Here is a 27,058-nt window from a genome sequence, read left to right as displayed (position 1 = left end):
TTATTTGGGTTTCATGGCAAAGATGAAAAGCATGCGAAAGGTCTTGGTGAATGCTTTTTTTTTTCTCGGAAAGAAAAGAAAAAGAGTCCAGAAACGAGAAAGTTAGTTATTTAGGATCAAAACTTAACTTTATTATTCATTTCATGTGAAATTGAGGGATCACTTTATCGACCGCCGTATTTGCGTACCACAACCCTAGCACGTGCTTAATAACATCACTTACAGAAAACGCACGCAAACTGTGTTCAGCCACCTTAATAAAGATTATTATTTTTAATTAATTTTACTTTTTAATAGTTATTTTTCTACTTTTAACTTGTGAATAGCAATTTGCTTGAAATATGTTAATAAAGAGTTCTCATATTTTTATTTAAAAAATTATTATTATTATTATTATTATTATTATTATTATTATTATTATTATTGTCATGGATTCGCGCCAGTCTCATTTGCCCAGTAGCCCAGAAAGGAGAGACCTGGGACATTTTTCAACCAATCTCAATTCTCCCCCCTTTCAGCATAAAAAGCAAAAAAAATCAAGCAACAGCCAAAATTAACACCAGAAAGCAATTAAGTAGTATATAAAAATCAGAAAAAAATAAAAAATCCGACCACTTTTTCAAAAAAAAGTGTCCCAAATCAAGTCTCCCTTGATTTGCGTAAAAATTATGGTGAAACCAAAAAAACAAAAAAAATTCCAAAAAAATTCAAAAAAATTTTCAAATAAAATGGATTACTCACAACTTTCCTCAAAACAATTAACACAAATTTGTAAAGAACGACAGATAAAATATGCAGCAAAGATGAGAAAACAAGAGAAGATTGAAATTCTCTCACAGAATGATCAAGATCCTTCAAAAATAATCCACTCAGAAGCTAAAAAAAGAACAACAGATTACACTAATAACTATCGAGACAATGAAGAACAACGAGAAAAAGCAAGAGAATGTTCACGTCGTTGGAGAAAAAACAACCCTGAGAAAGCGAGAGAATATTGGCTTCAATGGATGGCGCACATTGAAAACGAAAAAATTCAACAAGAGAAAGAACTAGCAGAAAGCTGGAGAGAAAACAATCCTGAAAAAGACAAACAATATTGGGAAAAATGGATTGAACAAATTGAAAAAGAAATTCAAAGAGAACCAACAAATTATTGGGAAAAAAATCTCGGGAAAATTATGGGATAAAAAATTAAATGAAATTTTGATTTCCACAGAAATTCTCTGGAAATTATTCTCTTTTGAAATCATACTTAACATTTCCAATCTCAATTTTTCCATTTTTCACAGCATCAGCAATTCGGTTTGCTGATATTTGAAGTTTTTCCAATGCTTGTTTTCTTGTGTCAAATTCAAGTCTTTCATTTGGTGACTCAAAAACAAATTTTCTCAATTTTTTTTGTTTTGAAGGAAAACCAAAAGCTTTTCTGAGTTCATCGTTTGTGTATGCCATTTTGTTCTGAATTTTTTTTTTATTTGCCATTTTCAAAAGACTTGCATGAGTTGGATAAACTTTGATTTCATCACTTTTTGAAATAATTTGGTTCAAATAATCCAATGATGAACCATTGAAAAAAATTTCAAAAATATCTTTTCCACTCACTAAAATTTTTAATTCAATTTGTTCTTTTTCCATTTTATATATTTTTTAAAAAAATTTAAAAAAATAAAAAAAATTCAAAAAAAATTTTAAAAAAAAATTAAAAAAAAAAATATATAAAATGGACAGATTGAAAGTTCCAGAATTAAAATCTGAAGCAAAAAGGCTTGGACTGAGAAGATTCAGTCGATTGAGAAAAGCAGAACTCGTTGATGCGATAAATCAAGCTCTTGAACGAGAACGTGAAAGAGCTCGAAACCTCTCACCCATTTTTGATGAACCAGTTCCAGAAATAAATTCACAAATTATCCAACCAACAAGGGCAGTGAAAAAAAATCAAGATCAAATTCAAAGAAGAAAAGTTGAAGAAAAAAATCGCCAAGAAATCAGAGAACTTGAGGAAATGCTTGGTTTGAGAAAACCAACAAGCCCTTCTCTTCCAAAAATCAAAATATCAACACCCGAAGAAATCGAGAAAGACAAAAAAATCTCAAAATTGAAAGAAATCAATAGAATAAGAGCAAAAATCACAGAAACAGCAACTGCATTGAGTGGTTTTGCAAGACAATTTCGAGTTGAATCAGAAGGAAATTTTGATGAAAGTGAATTTATGCAATTTGTCAAACCAGATGTTTTGCGATTGATGAGAGAAAATCGACAAACAAGAATTAGACTCATTCTCAATTGCTATATGACAAGAACTGATTTGACCAACGGAAATATTATAACTGCTTATCCATATTTTCATTCTCAAACAATTGAAAATCATGAAGGGACGAATGAATCAGAAATCATTGACTCTATGATTGAAACAATCAAAGAAAGATTTCAAAATTTCACTAACAGAGGATCAAACTGGGTTCTTGAAAGAGTTCTGTCACTTGACGTTCAAATGACACAGTACATCCCACTCAGAGGGAGATCATACATCCCACTGCCAAAAATTCTAGCAAACAAAAAAGCAATTATCAACATGAAAAATGATGATAATGAATGCTTCAAATGGTGTGTCACCAGAGCACTTTTTCCTGCAGATAAACATCCTGAAAGAATTGACAAAAATCTCAGGGAAAATTCAAAAAGACTCAATTGGAATGGACTGAAATTTCCAATTGATGTGAAACAAATAACACATTTTGAAAAATCAAATCAAAACATTTCAATCAATGTTTTTGGATTTCAAGAAGTTGTTTATCCTCTTAAAATATTCAAAGCTCCAGAAAGGCAACACCAAATCAATCTTCTTTTGATTGCAGATTGTGAAAAAAAGCATTATTGTCTCATCAAAGACATGAGCAAACTGTTGTCAAGTCAAATCACAAAACACAATGGATCAATTCATATTTGTTTAAGATGCTTGAATGCTTTTCAAACAAATGAAAAACTTGAAATTCACAAAGAGATTTGTCAAAGCAATGAATTCATCGAAATGCCAGAAGAGGGAACTTTTATCCAATTCGAAAATCACATTCGCTCACAAAAAATGCCATTTGTCATTTATGCTGATTTCGAGAGTCTTGTTGAATCAATCAGCGGATGTGAACCAAATCCAAAAAATTGTTTCACCAACCAGTTTCAAAAACACAAACCTTGTGGGTTTTGTTATCACATCAAATGCTCTTTTAACGAAAATCTTTCAAAAACTGTGGCATATCGAATGAAAAGTGAAAACGCAGACATTTCTCAAATCTTTGTTGAAATGATTGAAGATGATATCACAAGGATTCAAAATATTCCACCAAAACCCTTGATTATGACACAAAATGACTGGAAAGATTTCAACGAATCAACAAAATGTTGGATTTGCCAAGAAGAATTTGAAGAAGACGAAAAAAAAGTCAGAGATCACTGTCACTTCACTGGGAAATTCCGAGGAGCAGCTCACAACTCATGCAATCTAAAATACAGAAAGCCATGGTTTACTCCAGTGATTTTTCACAATCTTCAAAATTATGACGCTCATCTTTTCGTCAAGAATCTTGGAAAAACTGAAGGAGACATCAGATGTATTCCAAACAACGAGGAAAAATACATTTCATTCACAAAAAAAATTATTGTGGGAAGCTGGATTGACAAAGAAGGAAAAGAACATTTGATCCGACATGACATCAGATTCATTGATTCTTTCAAATTCATGGCATCTTCTCTTGATGCATTGGTCAAGAATCTGGAAAGAGACAAAAAGATTGAAACAAAAAAAAGTCTTTTGAGAGAAAAATTGAAAGAAAGAGGAAAAACCCTGGAAGAAGAAAAACTTTCTGAAGAAGAAAAAAAAGAACTGGGAGAAAAACTTGATCTTCTTTCAAAAAAAGGAGTTTATCCTTATGACTTCATGGACAACATCAACAAATTTCAAGAAACAAATCTTCCCCCAAAAGAAAAATTTTATTCAAAACTCAACGATGAACACATCACACAACAAGACTTTGAGCATGCTCAAAAAGTTTGGAAAACTTTCAAATGCAAAAACATGGGAGTTTATCACGATCTTTATCTCAAAACAGATGTCCTTCTCCTTGCTGATGTTTTTGAGGAATTCAGAAACGTTTGCCTTGAAAACTATGAACTTGATCCAGCATGGTATTTCACTTCTCCTGGACTTGCATGGGATGCATCTTTGAAGAAAACTGAAGTGAAACTTGAACTCCTCACAGACATTGACATGCTTCAAATGATTGAAAAAGGCACCAGAGGTGGTGTTTCAATGATTTCAAACAGATTTGGAAAAGCCAACAATAAGTATATGAAAGATTTCAACCCAGAAAAACCTTCAACATTTATCCCTTATCTTGATGCAAACAATCTTTATGGTTGGGCAATGTGTGAACCTCTTCCTGTAGGTGGATTTGAATGGGTTGACGAAAAAGAATTCAATGACTGGAGAAATTTTCCTTGCATTCTTCAAGTTGACCTTGATTACCCAAAAGAACTTCACGATCTCCACAATGATCTCCCACTTGCTCCTGAAAGAATCATTGTCAACAATGTTGAAAAACTCATTCCAACTCTCAACAAAAAAGAAAAATATGTGATTCATCACAGAAATCTGAAGCAATATCTCCAAATGGGACTCAAACTGAAAAAGATTCACAGAATCATCAAATTCAAAGAGGAAGCCTGGTTGAAACCTTACATTGAACTCAACACAAAACTAAGAGCAAACGGAAAGAATGATTTCGAAAAAGATTTTTTCAAACTCATGAACAATTCTGTTTTCGGAAAAACCATGGAAAACATCAGGAAAAGGGTGGACATCAAATTGGTTAACAACAGATTTTCAGCATTGCGATTCGCTGCAAAACCAAACTTTGAAAGTTGCACAATATTTGATGAAAATTTGATTGCAATTCACATGAAAAGAGTGAAACTTCTTTTTGACAAACCAATTTATTGTGGAATGTCGATTCTTGACATTTCAAAAACTCTCATCTTTGACTTTCATTATGATTACATCAAACCGAAATATCAAGAAAAAGCAAAACTCCTTTTCACAGACACTGATTCTCTTTGTTATGAAATGGAAACAGATGACTTTTTTCAGGATATTTCTGCTGATGTTAAAGAAAAGTTTGACACATCAAATTTCCCAAAAATACATCCTTCAAACATTCCAACTGGAATAAACAAAAAAGTCATTGGAATGATGAAAGATGAAGCTGGAGGAAAAATCATTGAAGAGTTTGTTGGACTCAGGTCAAAACTTTATTCAGTCAGAATGTATGAAGACAAAAAAGAAGAAAAAAAATGCAAAGGAATCAAAAAATCAGTCATCAAAAAAACAATCACGCATCAAGATTACAAAGATTGTCTCATTTCAGGAAAAAAACAAATGAGATCAATGAATATCATCAGATCATACAAACACGAAATTTTCACAGAAACAGTTAACAAGATTGCTCTTTCTGTAAATGATGACAAGAGAGTCATAAGAGAAGATGGAATCCACACGTTTGCAAAAGGACATTATAAAATAACAAAATGAATCCAGAAAACATTCCATTCAATGCTTTAATTGTTGGACCAACAAATTCAGGAAAAACAACTTTTCTTGTGAATCTTCTCAAAACAAAATTCAATCAAAAATTTGATTTCATTTTCCTCCTTTGTCCAACATTCGTCAACAACAAAACCTGGGATAATTTTGCTGAGAATGACAAAGATTTTTTCATTATCATCCCAGAACACCATCACATCAATGACTGGCTAAAAATAATCTCTTTTGCCTTTGAGGGAACAAACACATTGATCATTCTCGATGATTGCGCCTCATCAAAAGATGTGAAAAAAAGGACAAATGAACTTGTGAAACTCGCTTTTTCTGCAAGACATTCAGGAATCAGCGTTTGGGTTCTCACTCAACAAATGTCAAGCATAGCAAAACCTTTCAGAGAAAACATTGCTTCTTTGATTCTTTTTTTCACTCCATCAGCAAAAGACATGAAAACAGTCTTCGAAGAATTCGCAGGAGATTTGACAAAAGATGAAAAGGAAAAATATATGAAAGAGTTGAAAGAAGTCAAGTTTTCTCATCTTGATTTCTCCCTCAGGCATCCTTTTGAAATTTCTTTGAACTGAAAAAATTTTCATTTGATTTAAAATGGAAATCCAAGAACAAGAATCACTGAAAGAAGTCATGTCGCTTCTTGAAACTGAACCCCAACCAATTGAAACAGATCACAGAGAAAATCTTGCCATTTTGGCAGCAAGTGGCCAATGCAAGGAAATGATTGGAGTTGAACTCACACAAGATCAAATCAAAAGACTTTCCAAGAAAGATGTGGAAAAATATTTCAAGAGATACGAAGCTTCTTTGTCTTCAAAAACTTGCGGAGCTATTGTTGAAACATTTTTGCAAGCAAGTGCAAAAGCACTTTGTTTTTTCCTTCCTCTTGACCAAGAAAAGTTTTTGAGGGGATTGAAAAATGATTTCATTGTGAACAGAGAACTCAATTTGATTGCTGGAAGTCTTTATTTGAAATACGGAAAATACATGGCTGCTGCGAGTGCAAGTCTTTTGGCAGCAAACAGTTTGAAACTTGAAGAAGGAGCGAATAGAAGCGAAGAACCTGTGAAAGAACCTGTGAAAGAAATTGAAGAAGAACTTGAAAAAGAACTTGAAAAGAACCTGTGAAAGAAATTGAAAAGAACTTGAAAAGAACCTGTGAAAGAAATTGAAAAGAACTTGAAAAGAACCTGTGAAAGAAATTGAATAAGAACCTGAGAAATAACTTGAAAAAAATTCAAAAAAAATTCAAAAAAAAATTTTTTTTATTTTTAAATAAAATGGAAAGTCTTCAATCATTATCAGCCAGAGTTCTTGCAAAAAATGATTTCAACGAAAATTTTTTTCACAAAAAGCTCATGTGTCACTGGGAAATAAGAAATGCAAGAAAACAAGAAATTTTCGATGAATTCAGTGTTTATGAAAATTTTTGTCTTGAAATTGAAGATCATCTTGATTACATTGATGATTTAAATCAAAATTATTACCTGCCAGAAATCCAATGGATTTATTTTGTGGGCAACAAAACTTCGAATGAATTCATTGATTTTTTAGAATATTTGAATTGCGAAGAATCGAAAATAAAAGAAAAAGAGCAAAAAAAAGAATCAATGGAAGAAAAATTAATAGAAAAACTTTCAAAAATTGAAAGAGATGAGGAAATTGATCAAATTCGTATTTCATTTTTTGATGTGTATTTTTGTAAAGATTATTCATTCCAAATTAGAATGATAAAAAAATTTTTTTTGAATGATCCTAATATTTTTGATGACTGATTTCATTTGGAAACCAAATGAAATTTCAATAAAAAACATTCAAAGAATCAAATGCTTGTTGATAATATTTTCTAATTCCATAATATTCCACCAAGTAATTCTTACCAACGTAACCATCAAATGAATCTTGAATTTCTTCAATTTTAAATTCTCTGAGTTCTTCTTCAATTTTTTCTTTTTTATTTTGTTTTTCTATAATTAATGGCATATTTTCTTCAATTATTTCATCAAGTTCTTTCAATTTTTTTTGAAGAAATTCAAGGGTGCCTTTTCTGTCAAATGCAAGAAACATTGAATGTTCATAAAAATTTGAACAATTTTCTCTTGCAACATTCAAATCTTCTTCAATTTCAAGACAAAAATTTTTGTAATTGTTGAATAATTGCAAAATTTTTTGTTTTTTGATTTCCTGATGGCAAATGGTTTTTTTGGGGAAAAAATTCTCATCGAAATTGTTTTTTGCAAGAACTCTTGCTGATAATGTTTGAAGACTTTCCATTTTAATTAAAAATAAAAAAAATTTTTTTGAAAATTATTTCATTATTATTTGCATTGATTTTAACAAAAGAAAAAGAGAAACGGAATAACCAACAAACTTGTGAAAGAAAGGAGTTTTTTTCTCATTTTTAACAAGTTTTTCAATATCCTTCAAGACATCCTTTTTCAACCTTATCTCGTGTTTGAGTCTGTCATTGAAGACTTGCATGAGTCTTGTTTTTGTTTCTCCCGTTTGGTTTCGAAAGAAATGAAATGTTGACTCATGATTTTCTTGAAGATCGTCTTTTTCAAGATATTGCTGATGCCTTTGTCTGTTTTCTTCTGATTCATTTTTGAAATATTCCAAAAGCACTACAAGTTCTTCTTTGTTTAATTTTTCCATTTTAAATGAAATGACAAGAAATTGAAAAATCATTTAAAATGGACACTCAAGAAGTTAAAGAACCTGAAAAAAACAAAGAACCTCAAACAAGTTCTGAAAAGAAAGAAAAACCTGATTCTGAACAAATCACAACAACAACAAAACAAACAGTTCCGAAAAATCCAGGAAGAATTGCAGCTGGAAAAAAACTTGCTGAACACAACAAAAAAGCACGTGAAGCAAAGAAAAAAGCAAAAGAAGTCACGAGAACAGACACTAAAAGAGTAGAACAAAAAGAAAACCCTCCAACTGAAAACGAAAGCGAGCAAAGCAGTTCATTTTCTCTCACTCAAGTGCTTTCGGTTGCCAGCATTGTTGTTTCACTTGCTGGATTGTATTACAAGAGGGAAGAATTGAAACATCTTTTCAAAAATAAAAGCAACGTGGGAAGAGAAAGGAGTGAAAAAGCACAAAAACAATTGATTGATCATATGGTAGAAGTTGAGAGGCAAAATATTGAAGTCCCACATAGTGGGACGCAGCAAGCTGCAACAAAAAAATCTCCAAAATTAAAACAAATGGATTAATTTGTTTTTTTAAATAAAATGTCAGACAATAAACTCGTGAAAACAATGACTGATGCTGCAACAATCACTGGATTGGCTGCAGGATTTGGATGGCTTGCAAAGAAAGTAATCAAAGAACCAATGACTTCTGATCCTTCCTCAAATCTCATGAATTATGTGAAATTCACTGTCATCATTGCTGCCTCATTAGCAACAAAAGATTATCTTGAAAAAAAAAAATATTGCCAAGTTAAAATGGCAAGCATCGCAATCATGATTGGAGGAGCAATAATCAATGCAACCGCCTTTGTTGGTGGATCATATCTCGCAAAATTTATTTCTGGAGATTCAGAATCAGCCTCACTTGAGGAAAAAAAGAGACACAACCTGGCAGTTGAAAAATATCAAAAAGAACTCGAAAAATACGAAGAAAATCGAGCAAAACTGAATGATTGGATTCAAACAAATGACAGAATCAAAGATGAAGCAAAACAAAATTTCACAAACACTGATTATGCTTTAAAACTTTATAACAAGGTTCATCAACAAAAAATTGATCATCTCAAAGAACCTCAATTTTCAGACTTTTACCAACCAAGCGAATCTCAAAAACAGGGAGAGTTGATCTTTGTTGGAACATCAGCTTTGGCTATTGGATTTGCAGCAAGTCATTTCCTTTAAAAATGTCAAACAAAAAATTGTCAAAAATTTATTATTCCCCAAAAGGATATTGGAAAGGCTTTCAAGCAGCGAAAAAACTTTCTCAAGAAGCCAATGTTTCTGAAGATGAAGCAAAACTTTGGTTGATGAAACAAGCAATCTGGCAAATCTACCTGCCTGTTCCAAAAAACATCCAAAGACCAACATTTGATGTTGAATTTCCCAATGCAGTTCATCAAGCTGATCTTCTCTTTCTTCCGCATGACAAACTCCCAAGAGGGAGAAAGATTTTCAAATATGCCTTGACTGTTGTTGATGTTGCAAGCAGATTCAAAGCCGCTGAACCTCTCACTTCAAAAGATTCATCTGAAGTTTCAAAGGCTTTTCAGAAAATTTACAAAGGACCTTTGAAATGGCCAAAAATTCTTCAAGTTGATCCAGGAAGAGAATTTATGGGTGATGTCACAAAGGAAATGTCAAAACATGAAACAAGAATCAGAAGAGGAAATCCAAATGTTCACCGTGATCAAGGAATTGTTGAGAGATTCAATCGAACTTTGGGTGAAAGACTTTTCAGTTTTCAATATTCCCAAGAAATGAACTTAAAATCAGGTGAAAGATCCACGGAATGGGTGAAAAGACTTCCAGAAGTTGTGAAAGCATTGAACAATGAAACAACTCGACTTACAGGAAAGAAACCAATTGACGCAATCAAAGAAAAGGTGGTTGATTCAAAGAAACCAAATTATTCAAGACCTGTTGGAAAAAATGAAAAGAGACTCGATTCTTCAGTGAATGTGAGGTTTCTTTTTGCTCCTGGTGAACTTGAAGGAGGTCAAAGAAGAGCAACTGATCCGAATTGGTCTCTGAAAGTTTTTTCAATTGACAGAGCAATTGTGAATGAAAAAGAACCGGTTCTTTATTATTTGAAAGATGGTCCAAAAAGAGGATTCGTCAGAGAAGAGTTAATGATTGTTCCTCCTGGAACTGAATTGCCTCCGGTTTGAAAAATTTCTTTTTGATTGATCAAAAAGAAATTAATATGCTACACTCTCAAGCTCTTTGTTCAAAATGCTGAATTGCGCATCAGCCAAGATGAAGATGTGGCATTTGACATTTCTTGAACCACTTGCTTTTCTTTTGATTGACAAATAAACTCCGTCTTTTGTGTTCACCAATCTCATTCCACTTCCATGAAGATCATTGTCTTTCATGCTCCTGAGATCGATGAACAATGCAAACTTGTCTCCAGCAAAGAATTCAGTTGCGTTCATTGAGGAGTTTTCCTTTCCAAATCTTCTGAAAACTTCATCAAACATGTCTCTCGTTTTCATTCCTTGACTGAAAATCTTGTTTGGAACTCCATTCACGTCAACTTTCACCTCTGTGATGTCAGGATTGAATGTTTTTTCTGAATCTCTTGCACCTGCAGTGTAAGGTTCGAAGAAAAGGAGGAGGATTCCCTTCATTGATCTTCTCGGAACATTGATTGACTCGTTGATAATTGAGTCTGTTCCCTTTGCAAATGTGATTGTTTTGTGATGAGTGACATGCTCAAACATGAAACGATCTCCGTTGAGAAGATTTGAATTGACTTCATCTGAAAGCTTTTTGCTTTGAATAACCTCATATTCAAGCTGAATGTTTGTCAATTCATATGCAAGTTTTGTTGCGTCAGATCCCTTCACAACACCGCTTGCAGGGGCAAGGGTCAATTCAAAAACCAGTTCATCAGACAAGGCTCTTGGATAAAAAACTCCGTGATCTTTCAAAATTTCGTGATCAAGTCTGATTCTGTATTTGCTTTTGAAGATATCATTGAGCTTGTTTTCCTTCACGACTGAAGAAGTTGGTTTGTCTCCAGCATTGGATCTGATTTTTGAGAGAGCCTCAGATTGAATTCCCTCACTCAACATGTTTTCTCGTTCGTGTTTTGTCAAAAAAAGATCTTCCCATAGCTTGAAAAGATCCCAACCGTCTGTGTCAACGAGAATTTCTCCAGCAAACTTGATTTTCAATCTGGAAACCAACGCTCTTGAAACATTGTTTACCAGAAAATTATTTGCATGGCCACTCACAAGCAAATCAAAAATCAACGCGAGTGAATCTGGAACCAAGACTGTTCCCTCATGAAGCTTTGGAACTGGAATCCTGAGTGTTTCACCTGGGGAAGCTTTGTTTGGGTTGAATGTGACTCTGTGAACAGTTCTGTCTGCCTTGAGAGCGTTTGATGTTTTTTTCTCAAAATTCGGATTGATTTTTTCACTGACTTCCATTTTAATATATTATTTTTAAAATGGCAGAATACATTCCTTTAGAAGATCTTGATCCTGATGAAGAAGATAAAAATGAAGATAAAGATGATGATGATGATGAAGATTCTGATCAAGAAATAAACAATCCCAGTGAAAGTACTCCAAAGACAACAATGAACAGAGATTATGGAAAAGAAGGAGCAAGACCAAAAACTGCAGAAACATCTTTCATTGAAGGTGAAACTCAAGGTCAACAAACGTGGGGAGAAGCGCAATCCCTCACAAAAGATGCATGGGATGATCTCAGTATATTATACCCAAATGCAGAAGATGATAAACTCGAAGCTTCGTTTTTCAAAGATAAGATAGAAGTCAGGATGAAAAAAAGTGGGAAAAAATTCTACCCATTAATGACCAAAGAGCAAACAACAGGAAAAGAAAGATTAAACCCACAATTGCCAAAAGAAATATTATCTGCTTTGGGAACTGATGCTGAATCTTTGATCGCTAAAGATAATTCTGAAATAAGAGAAAACCGGCAGAGACTGAGAGAAGCAGAAAAACAATTGAAACAAGCAGAAAAGAATGCTGAAGAACTCCACAAAAATGCTCAAGAAATCAGAGATTATAGAAACAAACTCGAAAAAACGCAAGCAAAAATTGATGCACTGGAAGAAGAACATGGTTCGAGTCTTGAAAATCAAACAGAATTGCAAAGACTGAAGCAAATGAAAAAGAATTTGCAAAAAGATTTTGAAAATGCAAAAAAAGAAAATTTGGATTTGCAGAAACAAGTGAAAGCGAAAGAAAAAGGACAAGCAAAGGTTGACAAACTCAAATCTGATCTTGCAAAAAAACAAAAAGAAAGAAACACTCTTGAAGAAAGGCTCAACACGACAAAAACCATTGATGAACTGAATGAAAGAGAGGCTGAACTAAAAAAACAAATTGAAAATGATAAAGTAATCCTAGAAGATGAAAACACTTCTTCCCAACTGAGAGCAGAAGTTGAGGCAAGAGTTGCAGAAAATGAAGAGGAGCTTGCCAGGCTGGGAACACAAATTGAAGAAATAGAAAGAGAAATGCCTCTTCGAGAGAAAATAAAAAACATTTTCAAGAGATATGGATTCACAGTTTTTGCTGTTTTCCTTGCTGTTGGCACAACAATCGGTGTGATTGTGAATGCGCTCTCAAAAGGACTCAAATCTGTTGCTAAAGGAGTTGGAAATGCTTTGAAAGATCTTGGAAAAAAGCTTGGTCAACTTCTTCCTGGATTGATTGGATCAATCGTCAGTTTCATCTTCAAAACTGCAGGACAAGTTGTTGGATTCCTTGGAAAAAACGCTTGGCTGTTGATTCTTGCTGTTGCAGTTTTCATGGTTGAAAAGATTCAAAAGAAAGCGAGCGGAGCGAGCGCGCGATAGCGAGTTAAAAATTGAGTTTAATCCATTGGATTGGACTCAACGAAAAATCCGATAAATGGCAAATGCTCCGAGTGATGCTGCAATGATGACGCCAGATTTGAAAGTTTCGTGTTGACTTGATTCTTCTTTTTCTTGGTTTTCACTCGCTTCCTGAAGTTGTTTTGTGACTTGTTGTGAATCCAAAGACGGTGGTTTTGTATTTTTGTTTTCATTTTCTGGATTTGAAGAATGCGAAGTTGATCTGTTGTTTTTTGATTGTCCTCCATCCATATTCCTGGCTCCAACTTTTTTTAAGTCAACATTGACATCAGAGTTGACTCCGAGTTTCATGTTTCCAGTTGCTTTTTTCAGATTGTTGTTGTATCCAACTGTGCTTTGAGTGTTAATGACAAAATTTGAAGGCATCAACCATGTTCCTGGTGAAATGGCAAGATCAAGCCTGACTTTTGCCTCATCAATCGCAAGCTGATATCTACTGATGCTTTTTGACAAGTCAGGCTGTCTGATTGCATCTTCCATGAGGACGAGAAATTCTCTTTGAGCTTCCTTTGCGCCTCCAAATTCACCAAGGATTGATGATCTAACGTTGACTTGTGCTCCAAGAATGCAATAAACGAATGCTTCAATTGATTGATTGATTCTTGCCATTCCTGCTTGAGAAAGTCCATTGAGAGGTCCGTTTGACATGAAAAATTCGAATTGTTTGTCAGCTCCTTGATCGTTTCTGATGAAATCAATTCTGTTTCCTTTTGCGTCAGTTCCGCCTTCATCGGAGAATCTTTGACTTGATGGGTTTTGAAGGGTTGCTGGAGGATAAGTCCAATGCTTTTGTGCATAGTCTCCTTCTCCTGGATAAAATATGTTAACATATCCAAGTCCAAAATTTTGACCAAAGGTGAATCTGAAATCTGCGTTTGGCGAGATTTGAAATTCTGCACAGATTCTCTTGTATGAAGGAATGTCGAATTTGTTTTCAGTTTGACTGAATGTGGGATCACCTGGGAGAGCAGATTCACTTTGAATTCCTCCCATTTCGAAGAGAATCCTTCTTGTTGTGAAATAAATGTGGAAAAGAAGAAAGGACTTGATTTGAGGTGGGAGTGAATTGACGAGATGTCTTGAGATTCCAGAAGCTGTTGTTGCGCACCAAAAGGCAAAGTTGAGTTGTTGCGGCCAATGGTCCATGTTTGGTTGATTCAGCCATTTTCTTGATTCTTTTGCTGTTTTGTGGGTGATCTTTGTTTTCGCGAAAATTTCTCGGAATTTTGTTGTGAAGCTTTCGTTGGGTTTTACAAAAATTTTGATTGGTTGGTTAAGGATTTCCCCAAAAGATTCGGGGATTTTGTCTGAAAATGGAACAGCTGGAACTGGATTTGAAGGATTTGAATTGAGAATTAGCTCGATTGGAAAGCCTCCAAATCCAAGAGCTTTCTTCATTTCAACAGACCAATCTTTGGGGTTGGGTGAAACAATTTGCCAATGTTGACCGGGAACAATAACCAAATTTATTTGAGCTGTTGCGTGTGTTTTGTCGGTCATATCCACTTGTGCAACGAATTTGCTGAGGTCAGCGTTGGGAAATTTGGCTTTGAAGTTTCGCCACGCTTTTTCTTCTGCTTGTTCGGAAAGTCTTTTTGCTTCTTTTGGGTGGGAATCTATCCATTTTAACAAGTTTTCCATTTTTTATGTTTTGAAAATAAAATGGTTGTTTTGACTGTTTTGACAAATTCAAATGATCACACGGTTTACTTTGATGAACCAATTGAAAAATTTGGGTTCATCAGGTTGATCAGTTGCTCTTTTTATAATTCTTGGTTTAATTTGAAAGAAAGAGGAGAAATCAGCATATTTGATGACAAAAACGTTAGTGCTGTCAATAGAATTTATCCTGGAAATTACACTCTTTACACAATCGGTAAAGATATAAAGAAAATACTTGAAAAAGTAAACATCAAAGTAAAACTTGATGACCAAAAAGGTCCAATTGTGATTGAAAATCCTCTTGGAAGAAAAGTTATTTTTGATCGTGACCTGACTCATCTTCTTGGTCTGATTGATATCAGTCAGGACGTTTCGCCAAAAGCCCAACGACGGCACACTCTGAAAAGTGGAGATACCATCATCAATCGTTTGGCTTCATTCAACAACCTCTTCATCAACTGCGATCTTGTTGATAAAAACGAAAATTTTTTCAATGAAAAACCTTCAAATGTTTTGGCGTGTTTTGACATCAAAGGAAGTCCTTTCGAAAGAGTTGAATATTCATCAAAACATAGCCCGTTTCGGAAAATAGCAGGTGGGAAAAAAATAATCGATTCTTTGCGAATCACAGTGACGGAAGAAACTGGTGAGGTCATCGATTTTAATGGGCTTCCGTTGAGATTTGAATTTGAAATTATTTGAGATCTTTTAATAAAATATGAGTGAACAAAATATTATTCCAAGTGCGCCACAACTTTATCCTTCTCTCGAAGCGAACGAAGTGAGCGAGCGAAGCGACGTTGCGCAATTCAGATTGAAAAAGATTTGTGATTGTCAAAAACAACTCGAAGGCGAAATTTCTCATTACAAACGAGTGAGCAAGAAGTACAAGAGAGCAAAATCAATCGCTTCGAAAATAACATCAGTTTCAGTTTTTTTGACAACCGTGTTGGCATCAAGCAGTGTTGGAACTTCATTGAGTGGAATCGGGATTGCTGTCGGAGTTCCTTTGAGTTTGACAGCATTGATCACGACTCTCATATCATCGGCTTCAATGGCTGGAAGTGCGAATTTTGAAAGAAAAGTTAGAAAACATGAAAAAACGGTTTCTCTTGCTGAATCGTCGCTTTTGTCCGTAAATAGATTGATTTCAAAAGCATTGAAGGATGGATTTATTTCTGATGGCGAGTTTGACTTGATTTTGCGAGAGGTTGAAAAATATTTTTCGATGAAAGAGAGACTTCGAAATAAACAAATGAAGGAAGTGAAAGTGAAGAGTGAGCCTGAGACGAAGCCAGTTGATGTTGAAGCCTTGAAAGAGGAGATTAAAAAAAAATATCAAAAAAAACTCGGATCACTTCTCGACGTAACGAGTTGAGAGTTGAATTTGAGAAGAGATCAGGAGGTTTTTCGTTGTTTGTTTTGCGGGAAAAAAATTAAAAGCGATTAATTTACATATCCAAAGAAGATATGTAAATTTTAGTTTGGTGAAAAATAAACATCACAAGCGTATGAAATAAAAATCATTTTATTTAGTTTTAAAGACATTTTTTTTCTTGGCAACGGCGGACATTTATGGCCGCTGTTTCTAAGGCATTGTTTTCTTGGCAACGGCGGACATTTATGGCCACTGTTTCTAAGGCATTGTTTTCTTGACAACGGCGGACATTTATGGCTACTGTTTCTAAGGCATTGTTTTCTTGACAACGGCGGACATTTATGGCCGCTGTTTCTAAGGCATGGTTTTCTTGACAACGGCGGACATTTATGGCCGCTGTTTCTAAGGCATCGTTTTCTTGGCAACGGCGGACATTTATGGCCGCTGTTTCTAAGGCATCGTTTTCTTGGCAACGGCGGACATTTATGGCCGCTGTTTCTAAGGCATCGTTTTCTTGGCAACGATAAAAAAAGTTTCAAGTTGTTTGTGACCAAAAGGTTTTAAACTCAGGAATCTCAAGAACTTTGAGAATATTTGATAGGTTGTTGCACATCTCTGTTGTTATTAAATCAAGTTTTTTCAAGCGTGGAAATGGTTGTAAAGCCTTTGCCAAAGCTCTAAGTCTTCTTGCATGACGAACAGAAATGTCTGTGTTATTTGTAATCCACTTATCGAAAGTTCCAGTCACGCGCTTGATAATTTTTTCCCTTTGATAAATTTGTGATCCACTTTCCAAGAGAAGACCAAGATTGATGTCCGCAACAAGAGCTTGATTTTTTTTATGTTTACCGAAGAGTATGTGTTTTTCTATTTGAAGTGAAATTTCTTCCCAACTTTGGTAAACAGAAGAGTTAAAAGCAGGCTCTGCTTCTTGAAGTTGCTGATTTATGATTCTTGATTTCAGAAATTCATGCATTTCTTCCACAGTTTGTTGGTGTCTCCGACTTCTGTGCCCAAACAAGTTTCCAAGACTCGCTTTCGGTTTGCTTGGTTTGTTTTCTTTGAAGTAAACACTCGCCGCGATTTCATCTTCTTTTTGTCCTTTATCAAGACAGGTCTCAAGAAATGTTTTCATTTCATCGTGGTAGTTAATATATTCCTTCAGTATTGCTTCTTGTTCTTTAGAGATAGTTAAATTTGTTGCAACGCCAAGCAATTCAGTACCACAAGTGTCATCCCACAACATTTCCCCATCATCAGCCATTTTAAAATTGATGCGAAAATGCGTTGATTGCTCTTTTATAAAAGAAAAAGGAAGTCAATCCTGTCAAAGGATGACCAATCAAGTGGTTTTAACATGATGTAATCGAACAAACGTGATACTATTTTTCTTCGGTTAGGAAGTTTTTACTTTTGACTTCCTCTAAAGCTGACGTAATATTTCAATTCGCCACAAGAAAGGAAGTCTTAAGCGGTTTCCTCTTAAAATGTTGTGAAGCACGTTTACTTGATTTGGGACACTTTTTTTTGAAAAAGTGGTCGGATTTTTTATTTTTTTCTGATTTTTATATACTACTTAATTGCTTTCTGGTGTTAATTTTGGCTGTTGCTTGATTTTTTTTGGTTTTTATGCTGAAAGGGGGGAGAATTGAGATTGGTTGAAAAATGTCCCAGGTCTCTCCTTTCTGGGCTACTTGCCCTCCTGAGATCTGCACTGCTATGCTTGAGAGGCTCACGTTGTATGCGAAGAGCACCACTGAAGATTGCAGATACCGACTTTGAAATCGATAAAAACCTGGCTAGATTTTAGATTTTAGGATGAGAACGAATTTCTCAGTTTTTTTTTTTTATCTTTTCTTTTCTTAATTTTCGCAATTTTAGCTGGACCGTATTTTAACTTCCAAATATATATTTTAGTGATGATGCATGAATTGTAAATAGGTTTTTAATAGTTTTAACTTGTAAATATAGATTTTGCTCCGAATATTTCAATAAAGTTTAATTATTTAAAAAAAAAAGAAAAAAATTATTATTATTATTATTATTATTATTATTATTGTTATTATTATTACTATTATTATTATTATTATTATTATTATTATCATTATTATTATTATTACATATACTGTATTTATGACAGCAAACTCTAAAATCCCTCAGGTTTTAATAGAATCAAACTGTATCTAGTAGATTTTATTCTTGTAAATAATAAAGTTATCATTCCATTAATTTTTTTAAATTATTATTATTATTATTATTATTATTATTATTATTATTATTATTATTATTATTATTATTACTCATGCATACCCCACTTGTTGCAGTGGCACAAAAGTACTGAATTATTCCAAACTTGTTGTCAAAGTAGACCACACTGCAGTGTTGTTTTGCTATCCTTGTGTACTCCCTACTGCAAAATTCCATGTTAGCCATCACTGCCCTTTGAAACGTTTCAACTGGCACACAGATGTCCAGTGAAACTCCTGACTTCTTGAAAGCTTCTTTCAACTTTGCAGTTGGGATAATTGTTGTTAGCTTGCCTCCAATTCCACAGATTGTTATGGAAAAAGTCACTATGAATGCTCTTTAAAGAAGAAAAGAAAACATAACTACATTTAAATTACATAATCTTCATAATCTGCTTATATAGTACTGTGAAATCTGACAGTCTTTAGTTGAATTGGATCTCGCCTTCAAACAACCAGACCTGTGAGTTTTTACTTCACTAAATGGCATTGTTTATGACAATAAATAATAATAACACTCACCTTTGTTTCATAGTTACTGCGCAGACACCAAAAAAGGAGTTAGAAATGTGCTCATTGGAGGTTTTGCCTTCCCTTGCCCCCAAACAATTAAGTTTTTTTTGAGAACCTGACAAAAAGTGCACAAAGAATTTAAAAAATGTAAGCATTTGTCCTGAAAATAAATCCAATATTCTGGCATAAAAGAAAAAAAAACAACATCTGAATCAGTACTAAATAATTAAAGACCCAATATGCCATTTGCGAGTTGCTTTGAACCTCATTATGAAAGCGAGGCTAAGTGTTAAAGATTTTATTGTGAAAATTTGTTGTCATTCACATGCAAACAAAACTAATTTTCCTATGAAAGGCTTTGCACTTAGCCCCATTTTAATGACAAGTTCAAGGCAGCTCAGAAATGGCCTACGGAATTCTGCTGACATAACAAATAATTTGTCAAATAGTGATATTAAGTAAGAAAAACAATCTAAGATTTATTACTATTTTCAAAATAAAATTAATTACCCCTTACTTTTAGGCAGTTCATTAACTGCCAGATAAACTGATTGGCCATATACTCCAACAACAAAACTTTTGAATATTGGAATCCCATCAGTGTTGAATATCAGACTGAAATTGTTGGGGTTGTGTAGAAATCATCCAGGTTGGCAGTGTTCCCTGTAAGATGATCCATCAATAATTTCACATATTTTGGAAGGGTGTTGTTGCCTTGTAATGGCTATTAAAATTAGATGCTTGGATAAACATTTGAAGGGATTAAATATGAAAGAAATTTATGATGTCATGCTTGATATTATTAAAAAATATGGTGATTTTTGTTTTAACCATAGATTTTGTCTTTTTCATGAGGAAAAGAATAGAATACATTTTGATATTCATGGATATGATTATAGGGAAACTAAATATTATCGAACTGACATTGATAATCTGAAACAAAAAATTGAAAAAAGTTTGGATTTGGATAACCTGTTTAATTACGTTTTGAGCCATTATAAAGATTTGGGATGGAAAGGTGTTCATTACACAAACATAATAATAAGATCTAAGGGTAAAGTTGTTAAACCATTAGAAAACCGGAAAAAACTGGTTAAATAAATGGCGTTTATATTAAATTATCATCATTTGGTAACAGAATAGCATCATATGGTTCAGGCGAATCATAGAAAATTTGGATTAAAGAGAAGGTACTAATATTTTTTAAAAAAATATGAGTGCAAAAAATAGACTAAAGTTGTTAGAGTAATAAAATCAGTCATTCAATTTTATATGGGTCAGGCGAAGCGACGATGGAGTCACTGCTTTAAATGTCATCGTTTGAATTGTAGATGATTTTTCCATTCATCAAAATATGTCAAAGTCATATTTTTAGTTGTTCCATCACATGTATATGAATTTTTTTTCCCATTTTCATGAATAAGAATGCTTCCATAATGTGCCCTGAAAACAACCAAATAAAAATTTGTTATCACAAAAACATTAGTATAACAAATATCACGTTCTTCCAGTCGAACCCGCTTACCTGAATATATCAGATTAATTGTTTTTGGATCTCGTCTGTATAAACAGATTCCACAAACAGAAGTTACTTTGCCATCATAATAAAATTGCCGATATGTTCTTCTTTTTTTGCAACTATAACATTTGGTTAACTGATTTATTACTTTAATGCATGGACATATATCCTCCATTGGATAATAGCTTATAACCTTCTTCATGTGTTTTTCGGCTTTAATTGGAAATTTTATGATACATTTATTTTCCATTTCTTTATACTATTAAATAGTAATATCTCTTTAAGCCTTTTTGGAAAATTTATTCTTTACTGTCAATAGCTTGTCTCTTCGTCGTTACTTTTTTTCTTACGCGTAAGAAACGCATCCACACCATTATCCAAACACTGTTTCACTTTCTCGGAAATGATGTAATGCAATAGGACTTTCCCGCTTGTGTCTAAATTTAGTCTCTTGTGTCCAAGGTCATGTGACAGTCGTATGATTCTATCGACCAATCACAATCAAACAAGTAAACTTTGCCGACAAAGTTTACTCATAAAGTTTTCTTTTACTAACGATCTTTACTGAGAAAGTTTGTGCACAAAAATGAGTTTGAGTTTGATTTGACTGATTGAAACTGTTTAAATATTAAAAAGTTTCACATTTTGCATGACAAAGGATTTTTTTGTTTATGAGTTCTTTTCGTTATTTTTCTTACACGTTTTAAATAATATTGTGTACAATTATATATTGTATAGTAGAATGAATTGTGATTTATGTTCAGCAGAAATTCATGAAGGTTTCAAGGATTTTGGAGAGTCTTGTCCTTTCTGTCATGAGCAGTTTGAAAATCGTAAGTCGAACGAACGCGAACAATGTTGTGATAATTATGCTCATATAATTCTTGATAGAGGTTATTCAGTTTGTAAAAATTGCGGGCAAGTTGCTGGCTATAAAGTAGTAAACGAATATGTTAATTTCCGAGAGAATCTTTATCGAGTTCGTACAAAGAGCGTTTACAATCGAAAATATCATCTTGAAAATATAATCGATGATTTATTGGCAGCATCGATGATTCGTATTAATTATCAACAGAGGGTAAAAATACATCGTATTTTCGCTGAAATAAATAAAATCCTTCCCCATATTAATGGGAAAAGGAAATGTATTATCAGTATAAAATTTTTATTAGAACAAATTTTAAGAGCCATGGGATTAGAGCACAGTCCGCTTGTTTGTATTAAGAGTGACCGAACATTGGCTAGTTATAAACAGTATTGGGATAGTGTATTGGATTCGATTGGTGGTGAAATAGGTTAGTAAAATAACTTATCATACATTTTTGCTTGTTCATCGACAATCGGTGTGTTGTCTTAAATATAATCATCAGCATGTTGTAGTTTTTTCTTGAGATCATCATCGAATTCACCACTTCTAAGGATTTCTTTTATGGATATTAACAAGTGCCCGTATCTTTGGTAGGCGTAATGACATTGATATGTTTTTATATCAACATTTTTATGCTTCAAATATATTTGAATGAAAAGTGAAACAGCAGTAGCCGCAACAAGAGATATACCTGAAGTGGGTATACTACTGGATATACCACCAGCAGCAATAATTGCAGAACTGATGTTACCAATTAATTTCCATTTTCTATAGGATTTATAAGCTTTTTTGTAAATCCACATTTTTTTGTGATATGTTTTGTAATAAGATTTCAATTCATCTATTTGGTCAGATGATAATGTGTTGCTGAAATGGTTGAACTCTGTTACATCAATCATAGTCTTTTATAATTATTGTCCATACAAAATTTTATGATTTTTTAAGAGCTTCATTAATCGTGCTGATTATTAACGGTTTTATTTTAGCACGCATCATATTCTCCAATAGTCCTTTGATGTCAGAATCCAATTGCACCAAAGATTGTCTTATACTATTGTTAATCAGTGGTTTGATAGTATCCTCTGTGTAGCTCTGGAGTTGACTCAGAGATATTGCATGATTTGGTTGTGTTCCATCTTTGATAATCAGATGACGGTCTTCTGTGTCAAGGTGACCATCATCATTGACGTGAATTGGTTCTTTCCATATGATATCTTGCTGCATTTCATGTCTGACTGTATATTCAAACTTATTTCCGTTTTCATCTTCTACGTATGGCATTGTATATGATATGATTATATTAATATTGCTTTGTGATAAATAGTAAAATAGATGTTTCTTAATTTTGCACATTGCAGTGAAACAATAGTATCGAATAATCTATTTACAGTTATCCATACTGTGTTAGCATCTTGAAAATCCAAGTTATAATTATTTTTTTGATTACTTAGAAGTGTCATAATAATTGTGTCTGTGACTCTTTCATAAGTTCTTCTCATAAGTCTTATATCTGTGATCCATATTTTTTTTATCGAATCTGAGATAAGTGCCTTTTGTGATGAAATAACCATTATGTATAACATCTCCGAAAATCCGAACTGGTCCATTTTTTTTCTGTAGATATTGTAAATTTACAGCTTCTTTATCTTCTGTAGGATCAGCCAAATTTACGATCCTATTATTATTCATATTAATATCAGCGTACATCTCATTTTTCAAACCATCATAAACCCTTGGATCTACACTATCACTCCATCCTTTGATTCCATAAATAACCAAGTATCCTTCTGGGTTCTGGACAACAGCTCTGCCATGGATTACCAATGTTATACGATCGGGTGTGTTTTTACTGTTATTATTAATCTGAACAAGCAGTTTGCCGTACGTGTCGAGTGCTCGGTAGACCTGTTTGTGAATATAGACAGTTGTTCCTTGAGTTGATAATGATACATTGGTGGATTCAGGCCAATAGTATTCGAATATCATTGTGAACGTACCAATGGGTAATGGATAAATGTTGAATGAGATACCACTTCGATAATCATTAGACCCATCAGTATCCTTAATCATTGTGATTGAATAAGCTTTTTCATTTTGATGAGCAGATTCTCTGAAGTTTTCTTCGAACCCATCTACCCTTATATTATATTCTGAAGCTGATTCATCTGTGTCATACAGGTATTTGAATTCGTTTGTTTTGTGACTGCTAATCAAATGTGATTCAGCAAGTTTATCTTCAAAATACTTTTTATTTACACCGTCTTTGTCATTGGTTGGCTCTTTAACATTTATCAACTTATGATCATCCAAATTTAAATCAGCAGTCATTGAATTGGTCCCATCTCTTCTCAGGGTGGTGTTCAAATTGGTATTAACTAAAGTTGAAACAGTATTGATAACATAGGTATCTTGATTGTCAACATAGTTTTTATCAGCTTTGAGATTCAGCTCAGACACCCGAGCATAACCTGATAAATCGGGCGATGGTATTTTTTTAACAGAATCATCAACGTATTTTTTATTCGCTGCTTGATCATCATTATCAGGTTTTAAAACATTAATATCAAAAAATGTTTTCCGTCCGGTGATATGTTGTTCTGTTGATGTGACCATTATTTCGCTTTTAGCTCGTCCACCATAACCATCAAAGTTTTGCAAATCTGGTATATGAAGATGAATGTTTTCATAAGACTGATGCTCAGTCATTAATCGAACATCATTGGAGCTACCAGCATTGTCTGGTGTATCTTGTAAATATATGCTGTTGGTATGAACACTGCCAGTATTGCTGTAAGTAACTGATTTATTATTGACGACTGTACCTGGTTTAGCTCCATCCAATAATTGAATCTGTCTCTTTGTGACAGCATCATTAGGATTAGTGCCTTGTTTGACATTAACCATTTTTTTGTTTTGTAAGTTATAATCACCATTATCTGTTAGTATAAAACCAACACCTGGAGGACCTTGTTGTCCTATTGATCCAGAACCTGATGCAGAAGTTGTTTCATCATTGAAAATTCCCATTATACTAATTGATTAGACTGTTCAGTAACTAGTTTAAATTTCCGTAAAGGTTTCTTTTTACGACCTTAGAAGGTCTGTCCACATAGAGAAAAGAATATGGTTTTTTGGTGGCTTTAATATATGTTACCTTATCAACTCCCAATTCACGGGATATCAGACTCTGTTCATTATTGCTTGGGAAGTCGTAGACACAGAAATGTGAACAGTTCAACCTGATGTCTTTTGGCGTCTTGTAAAATGATTGACTAAGGTAAATAACAGAGCAGTTTTTATGCCGACCATTTATAAAATAATCGATTAATGGTTTTTGGTTTTTATCACAAATAAAGTCATCGAATATGACAATCTTTTGTGATTCATCATCCATTAAACTCTCAACTGGAACTATCTGATCATTGCCATAAACTATCACATCATAACCAACACTATTTGATATATCATTTAGCTTTTGAATCATATCTTTATACTTTGCTTGTTCTAGATTTTTTGCATAAAGATGTATCTGATCATAGTATAATAATGGTCTCATAAGCATGTGATAAAGAAGGTTAGTTTTACCCGAACCAGTATTACCACAGATAAGCATTCGAAATGTATCATTTGGCATGAATCCATAAAGCCATTTGAGATTATTGTTTTCATTTTCATTGTCATAGTTTGGAATATCCATTATACTATTTTATTAGACAATAAAAATGATGGATTTGTATATTATTTATGAAAGATAAGTTTAGATAAGTTTAGATAAGTTTATGTAAGCGAATAGTATAATGGACTTACAAAGATTAAAACAAATATCTGAAGCCAAGATTAAGGCTGGAATCTTAACTAAAGAGGTAAGAGACACGTTGAAGGAATACAAGAATAATAAACAAGATTTACAACTGGGTTTATCAGAAACGTTCAAACCAATAATTAAAGCTCAGGAAGAGACAAAACAAACAATTGATGCCAAACAGGATAAATTAATTGAGCAATTAGACAAAAATCAAAAAGCAATCACATCAGCGCTTGTATTACCGTATTCAGAACAAGTGAAAAGGTTAGAACTGTCAGGACAAAGCGGTGAACAAACTCCACAAATGATATCTGATATGAATAAAGGATTCACAGAAGAAGAATTAGAAACAATACAAAAATATAAATTACCCTTACCAGGTGATGTTTTGTTAGAAACCATTAAAGATCCAACAATTATTAAAAAAGTAATAAAAGAATCTGGTGATACCAATCAAAGAATAGGCCTGCAAAAGGGACAGTTGTCATCAACAAAAACAGCAAAAAAAAAAAATAAAGATAAAATAGCCAAATATGATAAAGAGATTGAAACTATAAGAAAATACAGAAATCGAATAGGTATTATAGAAGAAGGTCAAAAGACTCTTAAAACAGGATCCGGTTATAATCAACCAAAGCGGAATGCGTATAAGATAAATCAATATGGTCAGTATGGTGGTCTCATGATTGATATCCCCAAATTGATGGGACAATTACGTCTTATTGCATCAAAAGATGGACAAAAAGTGCTTGATAAGAAGGTTGATTTTGACACCATTGATCTCCTCACAAAGAGATTCAATTCAAAAAAGAAATACAGTGATATAGCCAAAATGGTTTTCAATGAATTAAACCAACTGAGTGAAATTCCAATCCATAAAACCAGTAATAAGTTCAAAAAAATAGGATCAGGAGTTGTATATTTCGATAATATAAATGACCTAGTTGACAGAATGGAACTTCTCGGCGGATCTATTTTAGCTGGGAATAACTCCGTTAAAAAATGAATTTTCACAGATTGCCCATAAATTGAATCAACTAGGTACGATTTCCAATAAACAACTCATTGAGCTGTTGAATAATTATGTATTATAATGATATATATGCGAGACCGAGAAATAAAGATATCATCCGTTAATCGTCAAAAAATAGGTAGGAGTCAGCCTGAAGACTTTTCAATCAAGTTTAATCCACCAATTCATCTTGGCAGCGATATGAAACATGAACTAGCAGTTAATCGTGTGTCAATGACTTATTCATGGCATAATATCAATAATAAAAACAACAATAATAAAATCAAATACTCCAAAGATAGTGGAGCCAATTGGGAAACAATCACATTTGTTGATGGTATGTACAGTTATGATGATCTCAATAATTATATTACACAAGCCATTAAACAAAACGACTGATGATCAACCAGCTAATGGTGTAGCTGTCAAACTGTATTTTGTTTTATCAAGTTATCGTGTCGTTGTCGAACTTGGAAACAAATGGAGATTAGATATATCCAATTCAAAATTCGGTGATCTGATCGGTTTTGAGCCCAAAATAATAACACAGACTGAATATAGCAGCAAAATTCCAAATATAACCAATAGTATTGATGTCATAAACATAAATTGTAATCTTATAACTGACAGTATTAGCGATGGAGTATTAACAAATACATTAATAATGATTCCAACAGATAATTTAAGAAGATCATTTCCATTTACTTTTGAGCCAAAAAGAGCTTTATTCAGTCCAGTATCAAAGAATATTATATCTGAAATCAGAATAACGGTAACGGATGCATTAAACAGACCCATTGATTTAAATAATATAGATTGGTTTATGAGTTTAATTTTACGTTCAAGTTTTGTGTAATGAAATTGTATAATGAGAC

The 27,058-nt window shown here is 33.3% G+C and overlaps 1 protein-coding gene across 7 annotated transcripts in view; it reads right to left on the bottom strand.

Annotated features, from left to right (window-relative positions):
* LOC146459270 (uncharacterized) overlaps window positions 1–27,058 on the bottom strand; it is a 58,152-nt gene that overhangs the window by 5,297 nt on the left and 25,797 nt on the right. For 6 of the 7 annotated variants that reach the window (XR_014858031.1, XR_014858032.1, XR_014858030.1 and 3 more), the window contains 2 exons: window positions 18,989–19,094; window positions 18,779–18,804 (listed from right to left, as the gene is read on the bottom strand). Coding sequence is in view for 1 of the 7 variants with exons in the window: in XM_085089781.1 (XP_084945907.1) it covers window positions 18,531–18,804; window positions 18,989–19,094; window positions 19,490–19,577 (468 nt within the window). In the remaining 6 variants the exon portion in view is untranslated. Of the gene's footprint in view, window positions 1–18,530; window positions 18,805–18,988; window positions 19,095–19,489; window positions 19,643–27,058 lie in introns of those variants that run through there. The other variant, XM_085089781.1, reaches the window with a different exon arrangement.

This window comes from Pavona decussata, unplaced genomic scaffold, assembly GCF_977016875.1.
Source record: "Pavona decussata unplaced genomic scaffold, jaPavDecu1.1 SCAFFOLD_223, whole genome shotgun sequence".
Lineage (NCBI taxonomy): Eukaryota > Metazoa > Cnidaria > Anthozoa > Scleractinia > Agariciidae > Pavona > Pavona decussata.
The sequence above is the reverse complement of the archived record's forward strand: the minus strand, read 5'-3'. Positions and strand labels throughout refer to the sequence as shown.